The following is a 22890-nucleotide window of genomic DNA, read 5'->3' as shown; positions in this document are numbered from 1 at the left end:
TTTGCCCCCAAACCACGAGTATATAAGTTGATAGATAAAGAAATTTTTAGAACACGTTTTGTTAAAATTGCAGAAATTGAGGAAAGTTACAAAAATTAACAAGAGTAAAATTGAAGAGTGGAAATACCAAAGGGTTACCCCCTTTGATGTGCCAAAATTATTTTTTAACTAACCTAACCAAGTGAAACTAATCAATTTTTAAAATATCTTTTAAAATACAAATATAATATACAATCGACGCTTGCGCTTGGCACTTGCAACTTTTGTTAGGACATGCAGCATAGTATTTATTACGTTTCTAATTTAGTAACTTAATATTGAAAAATTTTGCACTTACCCCCTTTGGTATTTCCACTTTTCAATTACTCAAAACAAATTAACTTAAAAAAAACAGATTATAAATCAAAACCAAAAAATGGCTGAAATGAATAAAGTTACAGAATGTTTTACATTTCCAGGACATTTTACCAGCTTTACTTCGAAAATTTAAAATAAAAAACTATACCTACTTTGTGTAGTTTCTTTGCAGGTAAAATTTGACTTTTTCTAGTACAAGAAGATCAAGAAGATTGTAACTGAGTTTTTTCTTGAATATTTTTTATAGTTAAGGGCACATTTTTTAAGAAAAATTAGGTATTAGAAATGTATATTGAGTTCCAGTGATTATTCCAGCTAAAAAAACTTTTTAGACAAGTTCAACTATGGTAGCGAGTATAGTTTTAATCACCGGTTTTGCTAGTGGGGTCATAATTGGGACTATTTCGGCTATAACGAATTTTTTTAAAGGTACATAATTATAATTTTAGAACTTGTTTAGAACTTGAACTTTGTTTTCACTTGTTTCGTCGAACTGCTTGAATCAATTTTTGCTATTGATCAAATCGGTGTGAGAATATGAAGCTATAAAATGTTGTTTCGGAAGAGTTGAATATCCGGGAAAGTTTAATTATTGAATGTTATTGTACCCAACAACAAAGAAAACAAGGTATGATCGATAGCGGCTCCGGTTAAGTTTGCGCATACCACCTGTGACGTCATACGCTATACAAAAAAATATTCATATTGTCCAATTGCCACTAATAAAAAAAGGCCTAAAATAGGGAAGAATTAGGACATAACCCCAAAAGTTATGTCAAATCATCGAACTTGACATTTAAAAAATTATTTTCACATTTATTATGTCATCTGTTTGACAATTTGAAATTGGCGCGCGGAGTTTGCCGACCAATGGTGCCGTTTATCACCTGTGACGTAGTGACCAACCTGCGCAATATCATACCTTGTATTCTTTGTATCATGCACCAAGCCTATAGGCATGCGTAATTAAAATTCATAATACGATTTATCGTACATTCCCGTCTTGTTTTTAATAACCAAAAAAGTCTAACAAGTTACTTTACTTACATTACTTATTTTACTGTTTAATTAATTTAAAATACGGGTTATAATAAAAATTACTACGTGTTAAGGTAAAGCTTGAAATCAGTTGATTGAAATAGAATTATTAGTACAAAAAAAAATATAACTGCGAACCCTTAAATCTACTAATGAATAGCTTTTGGTTAAATTTTTGTTTGGAGATTTATTGAACTACTTAGCACTGTTAAAAGATCTAGAATCTAGATCATATATACATATTATGATATTATTATATAACGTATCGAGGATTAAATATCCTAGCTATTATAAATAAAAAAAATTCAAGTTGAAATTTATAATACAAGGTGGTCCGAACTGTATTCCGGAAACTTCGGCAGCATATTCTGCAGATAAAAATAAGTAAAAAAATGCTTAGTTTTATAGTGTAGAAGTTTCATTTTTATTTCGATTTTTTCCAAATAATTTCTGAAGTAACGTCAATATTTGGATGAAAATTGGTGTCTGGCAGTTTTTTAACATGAGAAATTTGATTTTGATGTCGATATGACTCCTACTAGTAGAGGGCGCCACCTACATATTTTTTAACTGGTTTGGTTTGGTTTGAAGAGTAATAACTTTTCGTCCGTAGCTGTATAAAACTACTGAGTAAAGAAATATACATTTACGACGCTTTTTACGTAAAAAAGGTCTCTTGGTAAAAATCGCTACGAGTAATTGTTTTCCAGATATTTGGAATCGAAATTATCAATACCTGTCATCATTGACATAAATTAAACATGTTGACTAAATAGTTATTAGACTGAGATCATAAATTTGAAATGTTTTTGTACCAAAAGTTCAACAAAAACTGTTTTATCATTTTTTTTGCAGAAAAAATATGATTAATTTAAAAAAAAATAATTATTTCAGTGAAATAACTATCTACTCAACGTGTTTATTTTTCGTTAATAATGGTATGTATTGACTAATTCCATTCTAAATATCTTGAGAATGGTTGCTCGTAGCGATTTTTAAAAAGAGATATTTTTTACGTAAAAAATCACAGAGATGTATATTTTTTCCCTCGGTAGTTTTATACAGGTAAGGACAAAAAGTTATTACGGTTCAAAACAGTTAAAACATATGTAGGTCGTAACTCTACAAGTATGAGTCATATTGACATCATAATCAAATTTCTCATGTCAAAAAACTCCCAGACACCAATTTTCATCTAAATATTAACGTTACTTCAGAAATTATTTGGAAAAAATCGAAATAAAAATGAAATTTCTACACCCTGTATCTCCGAAACTAAGCATTTTAGGACATACATTTATACGAACTTTTTTACCTATTTTTATCTGCAGAATATGCTGCCGAAGTTTCCGGAATAGAATTCGGACCACCCTATATACTCATGCAGAAATCAGTATGCAGAATTTAAATAATAATTTTATTAGTTCCCCCAATTATTTATCATTAAAATTAATACTAGAAAAAAACAGTTACAATCAAAGAATGTATTTTTGTAATTTAATTGTAAAATTTCATGATAAAATTATTTCTGGGCTAGACTAAGTTTTGTGATATAATAAAAATAAAATTTTATGTTGAAAGGATATCTCAATAACGATGTAAAAATAGTAAAAATTGATAAGATGCAGAATAACTCTAACTTTTTTTAAGAGCAAAGTCAACAACAAAGACTTTGTTTAAAACTTTGGACCTCCAATTGTATACTTTCTAATACAGGGTGAGTCTTAAATAAGTGCAAATATTTTCAGGGCTTGTAGATCTCGATAAAAGAAACATATTCTCTCTTTACCGTTTTTCAAATAAGTCCGAAATAACTGAGTTATTTTACTTTAAAAATTTGCAAAAAAAAATATTTTTGCTTAAATTTCGAGAACAACTGGATCTTCTACTTGTTGCTACTGAATCTACTTGTTGCCATATTATTAAATCATGTTTTTCGACTAAAAAAATTCCAAATTTTCATAAAAAAAATTCGCGAAAGAAACCTCATAATCGTGTTTCTGGGGTCGAAAAATACTTGCACTTATTTAAGACTCACCCTGTATAGTTAGTGAGAACAAAAATAAATCTACAGATTCAAGGTATCAATTTTGACTAATACCACAATGGTGAAGCCTTAAAATTCTTAGAGTGTTTGTTTATACAGAAACTATAATAATAAAGCAACCGCACCCTCGAGCACATAAAAAGCATTAATTATTGAGTATTATGTACATAAACATTTATAACGATTAGAATGACAAATGGAGTACAAATAAGGGTTTGGAATATATAAGGGTTAAAAATGATTTAGTTAGGTTACAGTTTCCATTTAGTGAATTTTGAGTATCGTATTGGTGAATATGTAATGAGATTCCATTATCATTTATCACGTCCTCATCAGTGTCAAATCTCATCACATTAAAATCCTTTTGTGTGTTCTAATCTTCAGTTTTTAAGGCGTGAATGCTTTTGAAAATGTCCCCCATCTTCTGTCTATGAGCTCCATGATGATCCTCTTTAATAAAACTACTACCAAGTGATTTTGACAATCTACGAGTCTGAACCTCATTATTTGAATTTTTAAGTTTCATACTACTAAAAACTTTTTTCATTTTATTTTGGTGTTCCATAAATCCAGAATCATCTGCGTCTTTTAATTCGGATTCGTCTTTGTGATTTAATCCAGATTCATCTCTATTTTTTAATCCGGTATCAGGATCTTCTTCTGATTTTTTAATAAAACTATTATCCACATTTTCAGATGACCCATTTTTGATATCATTATATTTAGTACTTTCATTCATAAAGTTTCTTGCACTGTCATTTTTCAAAAACTCTTGAAGTTTTACTTTAGCTCCTTCACGATCTATTTGCTCTTCGATAACATCTTCATTATGTTTAAATTTAACTTCTTTCGGTACTGTAACTACGTGTGTTTGAATTACTGGAAAAAATGCAACTCTTGGACGAACTTTTAGTTTGTTATTAAGATTTTCGGAGAAAAACTTGTACTGATCTGAGCCTGCTTTCAAATTACTGTCAGATGCATTTTGATTTAATGTGGGTATAATATTTTTAATAACGCTTTTAACGTGACGCAACGTCACACTTTTAAGGGCCTCTTCCGTTGGAGTAATCGGAGTGGTTTGTGTTTCTACCTTAAAATTTGATGCGTTATCTGGTTTTTGGCTGGGAACAGCAGGGGGATGGTTTGAGGTATTGTCGATAAATTGAGTAGCTAAAGAGCTATTTATATTATTATCATTGTCAATATCAGGTGGATTTTTATGTAAAGGCTTTTTAGTAATTAATTCATTTGATTTACTACTTTCGTAGTCGTTCGGTTTATTTCCTATATCAATATAATTCTGGTTACCACCAGTTTCAATATTTTTATCCACTGTAATTTTAAGAAATTCTTCATTTAATATACTACTTTCTTTATCGGTTTTAGTAATATTCTGATCAAGTATATCAAAATTATTTTCATCACTTCCTTCTAATATTTTATCTTCAATTTTCGTCACATCCTGGACATGTCCTTGAAAAGTATCATGACGGATTTCATTCATTGATATTTTAGATATTCCCTCATTTGATTTATTAATTTCTTCATTATTTTTGTCTTGATTACCAGATTTTTTATCTCTATCATCTTCATTAAACTTACTAAACGTACTTTCATTTGGATTTTGCATTTGAGCAATTTTATTTGAGGTTGCATCATTATTTAAAGCAACTGGTAAATTTTCATCACCGTGTTCTAACTCAATACTGTACTCTTGTAAAGGCGTGAAGTTTTGATGCTCATTTTTATCGTTAGCTTTAGTTAAAGGTAGGACTTCTTCACAAACTTCAACTATTTCCGAATCACATTTTTCTATAGTAGGGATATCATGAACACTTGGAGATTTCAAATTAGGAATAGGAGCAAGGTCGGCATGATGCACATCAGCAATGACATTTTCACGATTGGACACAACAACAGACAAATTAGACACAGATCCCGCGGACAATTTTCTACTGCTAATTCTACTTGTCTCGTCGCTCAAACCATCTTCCTCCCATTCGCTAAGAGTGACCTTCTCTAGGACTTGATCGAGCTGGGCTATGACAGTGTCCGGTTGCACATCGACGCTTTGCACTCGTTTAAGATCGGGCGGTGTAGGCGCCATCTTTTTTTTCTTCGTCGGACTTTTGATCGTTGAACTGTCGCCTTGCTCGATTTCGAATGAAGGATTGGAAAAGCCGTTCAGTGACGTAGGCTGACCATTAGTGATGTTGGCGGAAAAGTATGTGCCTTTTGTATGAGTAGTATGCGGTTCGTTCGAACAAGCGCAAAGTAAATACATCGGAGTACCTAAGTGGTTTAGTGAAAAATATTTACATGTGCTTTTATCGCCAACAACCAAAATTAAGATAGTGAAAGCAGAAAGTTAATGAAAAATCGCAAAAAACTCTTATCTAAATAAAAAATGTACATACCTATCGCCATCCAGACGGCAAAACGTATCCATGTCATAGAATCTAACATCAGCATTAAGTAAATATTTACCAATATGCTTAATGCAGGTATAAGAGGAACCAGAGGAACCTAAATATCAACATATAACGGTAAAATCAATAAATATGTCAAATAACCGAATAATTTTGTAGTTCATCATCTAAATTATATTTTAATATTTTCTTTGAAATTATAGGAACTTCAACAGTGATTTCCATTATTAGTAAGGATGATTTATAATAACATAACAAAGGGTAATAAAAGGTAGGATTTAAAAAGATCTAACGTATGATCGAATAAAAATGGCGTCAGCGATGGTTATGAAATGAAGATCGTGTCATTTTATATGTAAATTTATATGGGAAATGTCATCGATCGTCATTTCCCAGCCAATTGGGCGCCGTTTTTCATCATACGGTATTTTCCTCCCCCTTTCTCTCTCTTATTAATATCAGTCAATTGGCTCACCCCTAATCCTAAATTATACTTGTTTCAAAACATTCTTACCTTAAATGATAATTCCTTCTTAGAAGTTGGTTGGGTTGAAATAGATATAATTAATAATACAGTTATACCAACAACAACAGAGGAAATTGCTATCGCCCATATTTCTCCTTTGATTATTGGCGATTTCAAATATATAACACATAATCCTATGCATACACAGAGAATACCTAAAATAGTTTATAATAACACCCAACAGAAAAAACTGCCCATCGCGTGTTGTTTATATCAATATCTAAAGATTAAGAATTTTAGCGCACTAATCTTTTGAGCTCACTTGATGTTTATGTTCATTTTTGTAGATTGAAATCTAAATTTATATTTTATGTTTCTTTGTTTTTTTTTGTTCTAAGTAGGTTTAATATAGTAGACTTAATAGTTGCAAGTATAAGTGAATTACTAAAACCTTTAATAGGTATAGGATATTTGAATATAGAATATTTGAGCACTAGATGGACAGTTAAGTTATTTTCAGTATAATCACTATTAATTTTTATTATACTTACAATATAAAAATACTTCCACGGCTACAATATTCTCTGTAATTTTGCTTGGTTCCTTACTCTTATAATTAAAAATGTAGAAGAGTGAATTACAACAGCCTGCTTGTTCATTATTAATAAGTTCAGTTTCGTCACTGGTGCTTGGCCCGTCAAAATTTTGTCTTATAACGTCGTCATCATATCTATTACATAAAAAATAATACTAAAATAGATTATACTAGACAGATGATTATTAAAGATTAAGTTTATTAAATTGTTTACACCTAGATTAATGTAACATAACCATGTTCTCGTATTCCACATAAGCAAGCAAACAGTAACTTCGATGGGCGCGTTCAGGGAACACAGCAGCTGACATTCAGCGTAAATTTGCGCTGACCAGTTATTTATGACTTTACACGGTATTCCCTAAACAGCAAAAAGGAGTTAAGAACAAGAAACAGCAAATTTCTCATGCACCCTCTGGATTTCTGTCTACTATAAAAATTTGACAGAAATATAAATAAATCATCATCGTCAAATCGGTCTTTAGCCTTTAGAATAAAAATTATTTTGAAAAAAGAATTATTGCAATGGTTGATCATTTTATAATGGAAAAATTATTATTTGACAATACAGTATTAAAGATAAAAATTAAATTTCTAAAAAAATAACAGTTTAATAATTTTACTTATACACTTAAACATAACAACTTAAAATAACAGGAACTGGCAGTAAGAAAGATACTATATGACCGATCAAGATACCTTTCACCCATTTTTTTCTCGACGGTATGGTACAAAAAAAATTATTAAAGATGTAAATACCATACAATCGAAAAAAATACGACGTTAGAGGTGACGTGGAGATGAAGATTGCTGTTATTTTGTAATTAAACTTTATATAATCATAGCAATCTTATATACGGAATGTTATCGATCGTCATTTCTAAACCAACTAGGCGCAATTTTTTTTCGATCACGCGGTATAATTACAATCAAAAATTATTTTTTTTCAAAAGTAGTATTTTTCTTTAATTTCATTGTGTTTTTCCATCTCAACTTGAATTTTCTTTATTTCTTCTAGTGATGGGAAAAACCGATTAATTTCAATAATCGAGTACTCGAGTATCAAGCGATTGCAATAACCGAGTGATCACTCGAGCGAAATATCGCTCGTATTTAAAAATACGGTTATTTGTCTGTCGCATGTTGTAAGTACTCGTTAACGCCAAGCAGTAAGCTGCGTGCGCAGGGCACATATTCTTTCGGTAATGAACGGCAAGTAGTAAGCGGCGAGCGATTCGCTTGATCGCCTGATTTAGTTTATTTCGAAGCATTATCGATGTAGGTCGTAAAATTTTGTCTCTCAGATACGCAACGGATAAATATACCGGGTGCGTCTGAAAAGTGGATCACCCCTATAACTTTTTAATTTTTTCAGATAAAACAACGAGATTTGGTATGTTAGTATATGACATAAATTAGGATTGATTGACATATTCAATTGTTTTCGGTCACTTCCGGTTTCACCGGAAATGACAGCAATTTTTGATTTTTAAATCGCACCCTCGGTATTTTTTTACTTTATTCGGTAGAAAATGACACTCTGAATAGAATGACCTATCACATGTCAACTTTTGACATTTTCGCATATGGTTTATTTGAAATTGTAACATGCAGTTCATAACGACAATTTGACTCGAAGTACCAAGTGTGTGGTATCAAATTATTCCTAAAAAAATCTTTTTCGAAATATGCTAACGATTCACCCTCGTTCCATTTGAAAAAAATTGAGATATGATCAAAAATACGATTTGGGCATCTTTTAACCGGCCAGGGCAAGACACTAAAAACATTCGACGATCAAATCTATTTTTTTCAATAAAAATTAGTGTTTTTAACACAGCCATGGCACTCTAGATTGAAATTTAAAATACAATTTGTTTTTAAGCAAATATGTCAAAAGTTGACATATGATATGTCATTCTATTTAGAATATCATTTTCTATCGAATAAAGTAAAAAAAATACCGAGGGTGCCATTTAAAAATCAAAAAGTGTAGTCATTTCCGGTGAAACAGGAAGTGACAAAAAACAATTGAATACGTCAATCAATCCTATTTTATGTCATATACTAACATACCAAATCTCATTTTTTTATCTAAGAAAATAAAAAAGTAATAGGGGTGAGCCACTTTTGAGTTCGAGACGCACCCGGTATATACGGCGTCGTATAAATTTGCTACCTGCAATGCATGTAGAAAATTCGCTCGGCTTTTTATCGAGTAGGTCACATTAAAATCGGATTTCAATTTATTTCATTCTAGGATCGCTTGCGTTCGTCGCTTGGTACGCGTCACTTGCATCGCTGGTTAATAATCGAGCGATATTATTTCAATAATCGAGTACTCGAGCGAATTTTCGCTAGAGTTATCCCATCACTAATTTCTTCAACTTTTTCGATCTCTATTTCCAACTGTCTTTTTCGAACGTTTTGGAATAACCTGCTGCTTTGTAACTTTTTTGACAACAAATATCTCCTATTTGTTAAGGATTCAATTAACTACGATTGACTTCAAATTTCAAAAAACCATAAAAAATAAACAATAAACCGAGAAAATTGAAGTTATTTTAGATTAGTTGACCACAGATAAGGAAATAGATCAAGGCTGACTTGTCTCAGCTTAAATATTTAACGCTGAGAATTTTGCACAGCGGCTGACTGTTGCTGTTCGTCAGAATAGACCGTTTAGGGAAGTCATTTAAGGGAGTCGTTTAGGTCGTTTAGCTCAGCCGCTCACCGTTTATGACAATAACTACTTACTTTTCAACGTCACTACTCTCGCTATTAGTACTCTCCGTATCTGACGATACTCTAACGGCGGTGTATACCTTTTTAACGTCTTCTTTATATCTATGGATGAAGAGGTTAAAGTTACAGTGAGAAACAAACACAAACGCTAAAACAACAAGCTACAACATTAAAATTTTTTTAAATTATAAAAAAAAATATTTTTATGACGGACTAGATCAACATTCAACAAATTTTTCTTATGAATGTCACAAATTATTACAGTTAGTTATATTTCTTAAGTTCACATTTCAAGGTTATAAGAAAATTAAGTAACACATGAAGTTAGTACAAATCAACAGAAAACAATGTAGTCAAAAAAATACATCATAAGCAAAATAGTGATTGCTATTTTGACTAAACCTACCTTAAAAGCAATACACTAGCAGCAACTATAGTATATGCTAGCAATGTCCCAATTGACATCATATTTACTAATTGGTTAAGGTTAAAGAGCGCAGACATTAGTCCTAAAAATGTTTCCATAAAAAGTCTAGTATGAATTAACGATCCCTTAGAGAAAAGAGATCAAAATATGGTAATCGCAAAACAATTTCGAGATGCACGTGATCAACTTTGAGTGACAAGCGATGGCGACAGCGCTGCCAGATTATAATGGATTTATGAGATGAATCTTAATTTAAAATTTACAAACAACATATTTATTATATCACTTTTTAAAGAGTTTTACGTTTTATTTTTAATGTAATAACTAATATTTCAGTGATTAATGGAATTATTTGTTTTACAGCTTATTTTACTTATTACATATTGGCAAAAACTAGTCCATTATGAAGATTATTATGTACTATACTATGTATATGTAGTTGTACATCTTACAATGCATACACATACAAATTATACAACAAATTTAAACACTTTTGCCAAAATTTCATTTAGTCAGGTTTATAGACTTTAATGTAAATATCGATATGATTGATGACGTGCATCCGAAAATGTTTTACAACTACTCTATATGAGTAAAAAATCCAAATTGTTAAAAGGTTTTTAATTAACTAGCTTATTATTCAGTAGTTAGTGCTGTATTGTTACCTGTCAATATTCCCGCAAATATTGTCCCTATTACTGGAGTTTGAAACTTTGGATGCACCTTTGCCAAAAATTTAAACACCAGTCCATCACTGCCCATAGCATAAATTACTCGCGGTAAAGGAAACATGGCTCCAAAAAGACTGTAATAATAAAAATAAGTAACTGCACGTACAAATTCAAAATAGTTAAAATGAATGTCATGTGACGAAATAAACCAAAAAGCGTACTGTAAAACTTATGATTTTTGTCATAAATATCTAAGCTATTTAAAGTAAAAAATAAGAAAAGGTGAAATTTTGACAGACAGTACCCCAAAAATGAGAGGAAATACAATCCACTGTCACTATTCTTCCATTGGACGGACTAGGTCCATAAGAGCATTAAGTTTCCACAACTTCCCTTGCCATTTGTACAATATTATTTAATGTAATAACGATAATACTAAATATATAAGTAGTTTGCGCCTGCTTTATACAGGGTGGCTGAAATAGAACTACTGCGTATTTTTAGAATCAAAATAAGTTCATCGGACACAATTTACCTCTATTCAAAAGTGCTTCGTTTGTCCGTTAAAGGGCATCAAACTTAAAAAAACGCCGAGTAACTTCCAAACGACCAAATAAATATCCTTAATTGAGGGAATAAAAAGCATGTATTGTCACAATCTTATATTGGCTATACCGGGTGCGTCTCAAAAGTGGCTCACCCCTGTAACTTTTTTATTTTTTCAGATAAAAAACGAGATTTGGTATGTTAGTATATGACATAAATTAGGATTGACTAACGTATTCAATTGATTTTGGTCACTTCCTGTTTCACCGGAAATGACTACTTACTTTGACGACTTTACTTGATTTTTAAATGGCATCCTCGGTATTTTTTTTTACTTTATTCGATAGAAAATGACATTCTGACTAGAATGACATATCATATGTCAACTTTTGACATTCTCGCTTAATAAAAAATCGTATTTTAAAATTCAATCGAGAGTGTCATGGCTATGTTAAAAACACTAATTCTTAATCAAGGAGCCTTGGAAAAATAGATTTGATCTTGTAATATTTTTAGTGTTTTGTCCTGGCCAGTTAGAAAATGCTCAAATCGTATTTTTAATCATATCTCATTTTTTTCAAATGAACGGGTGGTTCATTAGCATATTTGGAAAAAGCATTTTTTTATGAATAATTTGTTACCACACGCTTGGTATTCCGAGTCAAATTTTCGTTACAAACCGCAAGTTATAATTTAAAATAAACCATATGCGAAAGTTGACATATGATATGTCATTCTCTTGTGTTATTGAGTGCTATTTTCTATCGAATAAAGTAAAAAAATACCGAGGGTGCTAATTAAAAATCAAAAGTTGGAGTCATTTCCGGTGAAACAGGAAGTGACCAAAAACAATTGAATACGTCAATCAATCCTAATTTATGTCATATACTAACATACCAAATCTCGTTTTTTTAATTGAAAAAATAAAAAAGTTATAGGGGTGAGCCACTTTTGAGACGCACCCGGTATAAATGAAACGACCATGTTCCATATAACCAACTTTTTTATGTTATTTTATTTTATTCTTCTTTTATTTTATTTTGTTATACAAACCCACCATAAGACAATTAAAAATAAATTGAATAAGATTTATGAATAGGTTTAATTTTGAAAGATATCAAAAAAATAATAATTTCCATTCCAACAATCGAAAAGTCCTAAAAAAAACCTAACCTACATCTAACTTAACTTTCAATTTATTTCTAATTTCATAGTTTTATTCCATGGAATTCATCATTCATCAGATGTAATTTGACAATTGCAGTAGAAGATATTAAATATTAATACCTTGCACATAAACCGCATAGCGCTCCAATAGCTACAACCCATTTTGCCCAATCCCAACCAACCATTTCAAAAGCTCTTGGAATAGGCGCATCATGATCCTGAAACAATCAGTTATTATCAATAAATCGTTAAAACCCTATACTTCTTTTGTGTCTTTGACTAATAACTGATTTGTATATAAAATAAATATTTCAGTTGTTTTTCCATATACTATTTCAAACGAAAACCCATTTTAAAAATGTTTATAACATAAATCAATATAGTACTGGAAAGAGAGAAAAAAAAAAGAAAATCTAGGAACTAGGGGGGTTGCAGTCGGAAGGGTTTGACATAGAATTAATACACTTTGTTAATTGTCAAGCTTTCGGAATTTATTCATTCCTTCCTCAGGACATTAACGTGGCACAAGAGACCTTCATAAAAAAACTACATTAAAAAATTGGCTTCTATTGAAAACTCCACCGTGAAGCATCGCCGACCAGTCAACCACAAAAAGAGAGGGCTCGCGATTTTTATTTCATTTTTGGGTTCAGGACCCAATAAAAGTAAAACTGCTATAATTTTAAATAAAGTCCATAAACTAATTTCGATTTTGAAAATAGCTACTAACTAACGATACAAAGAAAACAAGGTATGATTGATAGCGGCTCCAATTTCGTTCAGTTTGCGCCTTTGGTTTGCGCATATCAGCTGTGACGTCATACGCCATACAAAAAATATCCATATTGTTCAATTGCCAATAATAAAAAAGACCTAAAATGGGAAGAATTAGGACATAACCTCAAAAGTTATGTCAAATCATTGAGCTCGACATCTGAAAAGTAATTTTCACATTTATTGTGTCATCAGATTGATGATTTAAAATTGGCGCGCGGAGCTTGCAGACCAATGGTTCCGATATTACCTGTGACGTAGTGACTAAACCTGCGCAATATCATATCTTGTTTTCTTTGTATCATGCTACTGTCACTAGAAACTTGCCATGACGACACCAGCCCTCTTGGTTGACATTTTATTGAAAAATTGCTCCCTATTCAAAATCTGAACTAGATAGGTATAGGAAACCCTAATATAGTTTGAAAAAGCATTTGAATCTGCTTCTATTTGACTTAAAAATACAGCGCCTTTTTGACAAATGTTAGATGAGAATGGGCTCTTTCACTAATTACTATAAAACAAAAAAGCCCAGAATAAAAATCCGAACTTTATTTTTAATACGTCACACTTGGCATGTTGAAAAGCGGCAACACGGCCGCCGCCGAGCCACCATGCTGACCCACCACCACCTCCACACAAAATAGGCATTTTTCACACAAATGTCGGGTTAGATTACGTAATATTTCACTAATTTTTTAATATACAGGGAGTCTAAAGTTCTCCACATAAGTATGGTAGTATATTTGACAGAAAATAGCAATATAAACTAAATATTCAATTGCAAACACTTACCTACCATAGTTTAGAATTTACTGAACGTTTGATAAATATACTATTATGGACAGTATAGGAAGTTACTTGTCTTAGTAAAAAAGCCTTGGTAAATGCTCTTGGAATTATAAACTACACTGACTTGGTTGTTTTTTTGGTTGACTGGGGGTTCGTACGTAAAACTTACGCTTAGCTTAGTTTTCTTTACTCTTTCTCTTTACATAGGGCATTGCCTTTGTGGTAAAGACGTCATTCCTTTTTTTGCATAGTTCTTCAATAAAATATTGGATGTTCTAAACAAGATGACAATTGTGACCTAAAAAAAAGACTTACATCCAGGCCATTTATATTTTCAAATGTCAATGTTGTCAATATCTTTCTGTCATCTTTTTGATGTAAAAAGCTTGATTCTTCTTCCAATATTTTACTTATAGTGAGGTAAATATAAGCAGAAGCCATAACTACATCCTCACTAGGGTAACAGAGGCTTTGGCCTTTGGCCTTTTTGAGGCATATTTAATGCATTTCTTACCCGAGAACTACTAGTAGGAGTGAAATTATCTCTTTTAATAGCTGTCAACAATTTTTTATGAAGATCGTCATTTTTGGGGAATATAAAAGCAGAAACCTTGGGACCCCCTCTATAATTCCCGTGACAATTTGGAACAGAGCATGTAAAAGGCATGCTACAATAAAATGTTAATACCTACCCTTTAATACCTATCTTTTGATTATTGTAAGAGTAACCATTATAAAGTACTATGCAGACTGGCGACGAAGGCTTTTTACTCATTTAGGTGTAATATCTTGATAAATACTTCTAGTTCTTACCTTAAAATAATTAATAATAGAGGAGTACGACAAGCACAAAAGTTTGAAGTTCCCTATGTGGAATGTCTGGTTTGGATTTTTATTACACTGTTATTTTATCACAATTTTCTGATCACACCATGCACTGAACACTAAGAACTAAACAAACGTGTTGCAGAAGCACAACAAACTAGAGATAATTAATTATTTCTGGTATGCAATCGGAACGAGAAACCACTACCGGCTTTTCAGGTTAAAGGTAAACAATTTAATAATGCGCTGCCTTCGCCGCCATATTTGCCTTGCCCATATCATGTTAACTGGCCTTGAGTTGAGGTGGTGCTGGTCAAATCAAATCGCAATGTTGCCAGTTGTTGGCTGGCGCACGAGCACGGTTCTGCAATGTCATTGGGCGTGTTTTTCATACGTCATCAATTGGCACTTTAAAATTATTTCAAATTAAAACAATTTTGAAGGCCTATAAAAATATTATTCAATGTCATGGAACTATTTTTTTTTGGATAAATATACTGAAAATAGTCTTCTATTTCAGATTTTATCCTTGAATTGGGTATTTTATTTTTTGTGAAAGAGCCCATTGAGCGATAACACAGAAGACAAAAATAATTTAAATTTATCTTATGGACACTCCAGAATAAAAATAAGATAAAAATGCTTATGGCGGAAAAATGATTTTACGATTTTATCTGGGTAAGCAAGGTCTTTTTCCGTACATTATATGCACGCCACTGCTAGATACTGTAATTTTAAGGAAAATTCTAATGCTTGCCACTCTGTGCATCGAAAATTCTGTCATAACTAAAATGTAAATGGAATAAAATAAATTCGATCAAATTTACCTGTAAATAATATGGAACCATCAACGTTAAAACAGTAGCTGTTCCAAAATAAGCACAAAAAATTATAAACAGAGACACAATTATTGAAACAGGGATTGCTTTTCTAGGATTCATTACTTCCTCGCCAGTTGTTGCTATGCAATCAAATCCAACAAAACCGTAAAAACAAGTAGCAGCACCTAAAAATAATACAATACCTCTAGTATCAAACAAAAAAATCTGAGAATTTATAGTAAAAAAACATGTCTCACAAGGGAGTGATTTGACTGTTTCTTGTTTACCTTTGATCATGCCTTCAATTCCAAAAGGAAAGAACCCACCATTTCCAATATTTGCTGTTGTATTTGTAGAATTTGGAGATACATTCCAATTAGAAATGTCCGCTATAAAAAATGCTTCTAAAATATCTAATAATGTGAAAAATATTGAAAACATACCTTTTAAAGAACCAGCAACTATTATAAATAAAACAATGAATATATTTAACACTGTTACAATATTATTACCCATGCTGCTTTCCTTCATTCCAAATGCCAAAGCAACTAAAAATACATAAACTAATTTGATACAAATAAACTTAGAATAGAACATCACTCACCTGCCAAAAGTATTGACAGACCAAACGATAAAAAGTCAAAGTATTCTGACATATATTCCACATTAATTGGCGCAATATGTCTAAATGTATCCTGTATTGTACCGTTAACCAGTGTGTCTAGATAAAGACTAAGTCCTCGAGCAACACTAGCCGCGCCTTGAAGTAAAATAGTTTTATATTAATACCTCTAATAAATATAACTACATTAATGTACCGATTACGTATTCCAATATCAAGTTCCATCCTATAACAAATGCTATAGAACTCTCCAACACAAACATAGCTGTAGATATAGGCAGAGCCTGCCCTTGGTGCTCTAGCTCCAAACTCCGCATAGCACAATCCTAAAATAAAGTTTACTTATTTAAAATATTTAGAACTATTTGTAAAATTATTAAAGTATTTCAATATATTATAATTATTTTTTTTATAAAAAATATCAATAGGTACAGGGTGTCCCACTAAGAATAGCTCTCGGCTGTATCTCGGAAAGTATTAGCAGTAGGGGCTGCGGAAAAAAATATTTATAACTAAAGAGGCTATGAGAAATTGCTGGAAATTATTTTCAAGTTTGTAGAACGACCGCTAGGGGGCGCAACTGCAATAAAAAAATAAGAAAATGGAGTTTTTACCCCATTTTGCCTAGATAAGGTGTACTATAAGTAATAGCTTCATAATCTTCAGTAAATTTTGAATATTTTTTGTTAGAGCCATTTTCCCCTATCTACCAAAATAAAGTGGTGGGGGAAGGTTAGATCTGTTTTTATTTAAATATTAATAACTCTGAACTGGATGATCAGAATCTAACAAGCGAGGGCTCGTTTAAAAGAGCGTAAGCATATTTATTTTAAATAATAAGCTTTTGAACGTAGACGCTAGGAGGCGTTGTCTTACAATTTAACAAACATTGCGCGTTTTTTCAAAAAAATTAAATGCAATAGCATATGTAATTTTAACTGATAGTAAAGAGTAGTAAAAGTTTAAAAAGTCAGCGAAAACCGCATCTTGATATCTTCTTTCAAACCGAAGATATTAGCAAAAATATAAAAAATACCAAAAAAATAAGCACTTAATTACCTTATTTTTACAACACGGTATCAGTAGCCCTCTTGATTATGCCCATTCCAACAAAAAAATAAGATAGAAACGGTTAGTTTATTTTAAAATTGACGAAATACCAAAATACCATAATACCAGAGGTATTAATATCTAATAATTAAGATATTAATAACAGTGAACAAGAAACGATGATTCAGTGAAGTCATGGTCGGCTTTGGAAAAAAGTTGCTTTTGACGTAATAGTATAAACGTCAAATTGTTATTAGATCAACATTTTGATAGTCTTAGCAGCGTTTTTTATCTTTTGATTGCTTTTTCAAAATGCCAACAACTTCAACTACTTCAAATAATGAAGGTATTTTGAAAAAAGAAATTAAAAGATAAAAAACGCGGCTAAGACTATCATAATGTTGATCTAATAACAGTTTGACGTTTATACCATGATACAAAGAATACAAGGTATGATATTGCGCAGGTTGGTCACTACGTCACAGGTGATAACAGGCACCATTGGTCGGCAAGCTCCGCGCGCCAATTTTAAATTGTCAAACAGATGACACAATAAATGTGAAAATAACTTTTCAAATGTCAAGCTCGATGATTTGCCGTGATGATTTGACATAACTTTTGGGGTTATGTCCTAATTCTTCCTTAATTTAGGTCTTCTTTTTATTAATGGCAATTGAACAATACGGATATTTTTTTGTATGGCATATGATGTCACAGGTGGTATGCGCAAACTTAACGAAATTGGAGCCGCTATCGATCATACCTTGTTTTCTTTGTACCATGCGTTTATACTATTACGCGAAAAGCAACAGTTTGACGTTTATACTATTACGTGAAAAGCAACTCTTTTCCAAAGCCTACCATGACTTCACCGAATCATCGTTTCTCTTGTTCACTGTTATTAATATCTTAGTTATTACATATTAATACATCTGGTATTATGGTATTCTGGTATTTCTTCGATTTTAAAAAAAAACTAACTGTTTCTATCTTATTTATTGTTAGAATGGACATAATCAAGAGGGCTACTGATACCCTATTGTAAAAATAAGGTAATTAAGGGCTTATTTTTTGGAATTTATTATAGTTTTGCTAATATCTTCGGTTTGAAAGAAGATATCAAGATGCGGTTTTCGCTGACTTTTTAAGCTTTTACTACTCTTTAGTATCAGCTAAAATTATATACATATACTTTCGTATTTAATTTTTTTGAAAAAACGCGCTGTTTGTTAAATTGTAAGAAAGCGCCCCCTAGCGCCTATTATTATTTTTATGGTATAATATAGAGTAAGAAACGCTCTTTTAAACGAGCCCTCGTTTGTTATATTCTGATAATGCAGTCCGGAGTTATTAACATTTATATAAAGATAGATCTAACGTTCCCCCACCACTTTATTTTAGCAGATAGGGGAAAATGGTTCTAACAAAGAAAATCCAAAATTTACTGAAGATTATGAAGCTATTATTTATAGTATCCATTATCTAGGCAAAATTCTATAAAAATTCTATTTTCTTATTTTCCATAGCAGTTGCGCCCCCTAGCGGCCATTTTACAAACTTGAAAATAATTTCCAGCAACTTTTCATAGCCATTCATAATATTTTTTCCGTAAGCCCTACGTCTAATGCTTTCCGAGATACAGCCGAGAGCTATTCTTAGTGGGACACCCCGTACATTCTCCATCTTACAAAATATTGAATCTTAAATTAAATGTGCTAATTAAAATTATATTATAAGTAAATAAGTATTTATTGCCAGCTAACAAAATTATGTTTTTTTGTGTTTTAGATAAATAGTATTTTTGTATTATAGTATTATTAATAGTATTAGTATACCTGGTGCGTCTCAAAAGAGGCTCACCCCTATAACTTTTTTATTTCTTCAGAAAAAAAAACGAAATTTGGTACATTAGAATATAACATAAGTTAGGATTGATTGACGTATTCAATTGTTTTTGGTCACTTCCTGTTTTACCAGAAATGACTACAACTTTTGATTTTTCAATGACACCCCAGGTATGTTTTTACATTATTCAATAGAAAATGACACTCTGAATAGAATGACATATCATATGTCAACTTTTGACATTTTTGCATACAGTTTATTTGAAATTGTAACATGCGGTTCATAATGACAATTTGACTCGAAATACCAAGTGTGTGGTACCAAATTATTCGTAAAAAAATGCTTTTTCCAAATGTACTAATGAGCAACCTTTGTTCCATTTAAAAAAATTGAGATATGATTAAAAATACGATTTGGGTATCTTATACTTGGGTATCTTATAGAATGATATATGATATGTCATTCTATTCAGAGTGTCATTTTCTATCGAATAAAGTAAAAATATACCGGGGGTGCCATTTAAAAATCAAAAGTTGTAGTCATTTCCGTTGAAACAGGAAGTGACCAAACACAATTGAATACGTCAATCGATTATAATTTATGTCATATACTAACATTCCAAATCTCGGTTTTTTTGTCTAAGAAAATAAAAAAATTATAGGGGTGAGCCACTTTTGAGACCGCACCCGGTATAGTATATTTTAATAAATAGTGGTACCTACTACACAAAGATGCAGCAACAGGGGCGGATACAGAAATTTATTTTAGGGGTGCCCAAAATATAAAAGTAATGTAGAATATGCTTTTTAGGGCGCCATTTTTAACCCAAAAGCCTAATATTTAACACAATTTATAGGTTTTAGGGGGGGCCCGGGCTCCATGGGTCCCCCTCTGTATCCGCCACTGTGCAGCAAGTCATCAAAATGAAATATTTATATTGAAAGTTATTGTAGCACAATTGTAGTACCTTTTTTAAAAAGAAAAAAATGAAATGACAGACTACCATGCATTACATATTGTTTCTTTTAAACATCAACAGTATTTTCGGGTAGATAGATAAAAGCCAAAAATATAATACAAGAACATTAGGTACCTATTCATTACAGGACCTACTTAAATTATTTTAATATGTAATTTTAAGGTAGATTATATGCATTTAATTTAATTTTAAATATAAATTATTTAGTTATTTTATTTTTTTATTTAAAAACGCTCTATACCGGGTGCATCTCAAAAGTGGATCACTCCTATAACTTTTTTATTTTTTCAGATGAAAGACGAGATTTAGTATGTTAGTATTATTATATATGACATAAATTAGGATTGATTGACGTATTCGACTGTTTTCGGTCACTTCCTCTTTCACCAGAAATGACTTTTGATTTTTAAATAGCACCCTCGGTATTTTTCTACTTTATTCGATAGAAAATGACTTTGGAATTTTCGCATATGTTTTTTTTGAAATTGTAACATGCGGTTGATAATGGCAATTTGACTCGAATATCGGTATGGTACAAAATGTACCAAAAAAATTGAGATATTTTCATCTTTTAATTAGCCAGGGACAAGACACTAAAAACATCACGTCGATCAAATCTATTTTTCCAAGGCTACTCCAGATTTAAATTTAAAAAACAATTTTTTTTTAAGCCAGAATGTCAAAAGTTGCCATATGATATGATATTGCACCCTGTAATATACATTTAAATATAATAACGTTAATGTATATAAAAAAACAATAACAGTTGTCCGCAATTTTTTTTTTCTATTTAGTATTTTTTCCTGCCATTTTCTAAACGATTTCTGACTATAAATAAATTGCTATATTCCCTCACTCAACAACAAGATCAACTATACATGTTTGAAAACAAACTATACATGTTTGAAAATTTATTTACGACATCCAATAAGCCAGGGATGATTTTGACAGCTAACATCCAAAAAATGATAGAGATACAATTTACATGTGAAGAAAAATGACAGGCATAACTGTCACTGCCACAAATTCTGTCTTTGGACAGACTATAGTTGTAAAGTCCCGTTCTCAGAACTGTTGTGTCAAGACTGCCGGCTCAAGACTTCAAGGGACCAATGAATGTTGTACTAAATTTAGAACTGACAGCTGTACAAATCTCATTGGTCCTTTGAAATGTCACTCAGTGTTGCCAGCGAAAGTATGAAGAACAAATAAGAACAATAAAGCAACTGTCAATTTTAAATTTAGTGCAACTCTCATTGGTTTTCATTCGTAATTTTACAGCTAATATTTGTTTTATTTGCACAATATACAATCACTATTTTTGTTTTTCCAAATTCTCTTCCTATATCCTGTATGATCGAATAAAAACGGCGTCAGCGATGGCCATGAAATGACGATCAATGACATTTCCCATATAATTTTACATACATAATAAAATTTTTATTCGATCATACGGTATTAACTGCTCCTCCCAGCTCCTATATCAAATTATTTAACATAATAAATAATTAAACAAATCCCTTTCCCTTTAATTACATTAAATAATACCATTACATGCCATGGTTCAAAACAATGAATTTGGAAGTTTCCTAGTCAGTTTAAACATTAATTTATGTGAGTAAATATTCAATTGATAATATATCTAGCTCTACACTACTTCTAAAATTAAATATTTTGTTTATTTGTTATTTAGTATTTACAAAAAATTGATAAAACAAAAAAGTAAAAAAATAACCATCTTTCCATGTGTAATTTTATTACCTTTTACCATATCAATAAAACTAGATAAAATATAATTTACACGAAGTAATATAAGTGTTAATCTGTAAACCTAATAGTAATCCCTATTTCAGGGATATTATTTTCTTTACCTGCAAACACAGAAGTAACAGCAGCAATGAAAAAACTTAAAATAACAGAAGGGCCGGCAGTATCTTTAGCTACTTGACCAGCGAGCACATACACCCCTACACCTAATGTGCTTCCAATTCCTAAGGCAGTTAGGTCAAACGTATTCAAAACACGATTTAAACGTGTCTCTTCTGCATTAACAGGATCTATTGCCTTTTTACGAGTTAAAACTCTCCATATTCTCTCCATTTCAAGTTGCCACAAAATGAAACAACTACAAAAATACAATACATAATGTTAAATAGCTTTTAAGTAGCATAATATAGAAACTTACGTTTTTTTAGATAAGTTCTTTAGGCCATTTAGAAGCACTAAAACCTGCAATGCCAATCCCTTTTAAATTAGTGTTACTGAATATACTGTTATAATTATATATAATTAATTAAGTTAATATATACGACATCCAGTTCCAAATATTCTTGTCTCCTAAAAGGTGTGATAAATCGCTTAACAATGTAAAATGTAATAACATGTAATCAAAAATAAATATAAAGGCTAAAATAGTTTAAAAAACTTTAGAAACATGAATCACATCTACGGAACGGGCAATTCGCAATCCCATCATCAGAAACCTGTCAGAAACTGATTGCTGATAACAGATAACAGCTGATAAGAAAATCTAAACATGACTTTCCATAGAGTAACTTACTTTACGGATCTATGGCACTGGAAAAAATTGTAGAAAAATGCAAAATTTTAAATTTAAAATAATTTAACAAAGCTTTGTAATTTGTGTATTTAGGTATATAGGGTATACCCAGAGAATAGGTACGGTATACC

The 22890-nt window shown here is 31.3% G+C and overlaps 1 protein-coding gene across 1 annotated transcript; it reads right to left on the bottom strand.

Annotated features, from left to right (window-relative positions):
• Window positions 1-2882: 2882 nt before the first annotated feature.
• On the bottom strand, window positions 2883-22710 carry LOC115881879. The gene is given in 16 exon segments (XM_030899587.1): window positions 2883-5737; window positions 5863-5971; window positions 6389-6555; window positions 6892-7070; window positions 9693-9782; window positions 10087-10189; window positions 10773-10912; window positions 12612-12709; window positions 15710-15888; window positions 15991-16092; window positions 16147-16251; window positions 16308-16463; window positions 16522-16567; window positions 16569-16651; window positions 22071-22324; window positions 22385-22710. Coding segments are annotated over 15 exon segments (3708 nt in total). The 5' UTR covers window positions 22300-22324; window positions 22385-22710; the 3' UTR covers window positions 2883-3815.
• Between the last annotated feature and the right edge of the window lie 180 nt (window positions 22711-22890).

Source organism: Sitophilus oryzae, unplaced genomic scaffold (assembly GCF_002938485.1).
Source record: "Sitophilus oryzae breed Bouriz unplaced genomic scaffold, Soryzae_2.0 scaffold_1744_pilon_pilon, whole genome shotgun sequence".
In the NCBI taxonomy this organism is placed as follows: domain Eukaryota; kingdom Metazoa; phylum Arthropoda; class Insecta; order Coleoptera; family Curculionidae; genus Sitophilus; species Sitophilus oryzae.
Note: the sequence above shows the minus strand (reverse complement) of the source record. Positions and strands in the feature narration are given on the sequence as shown.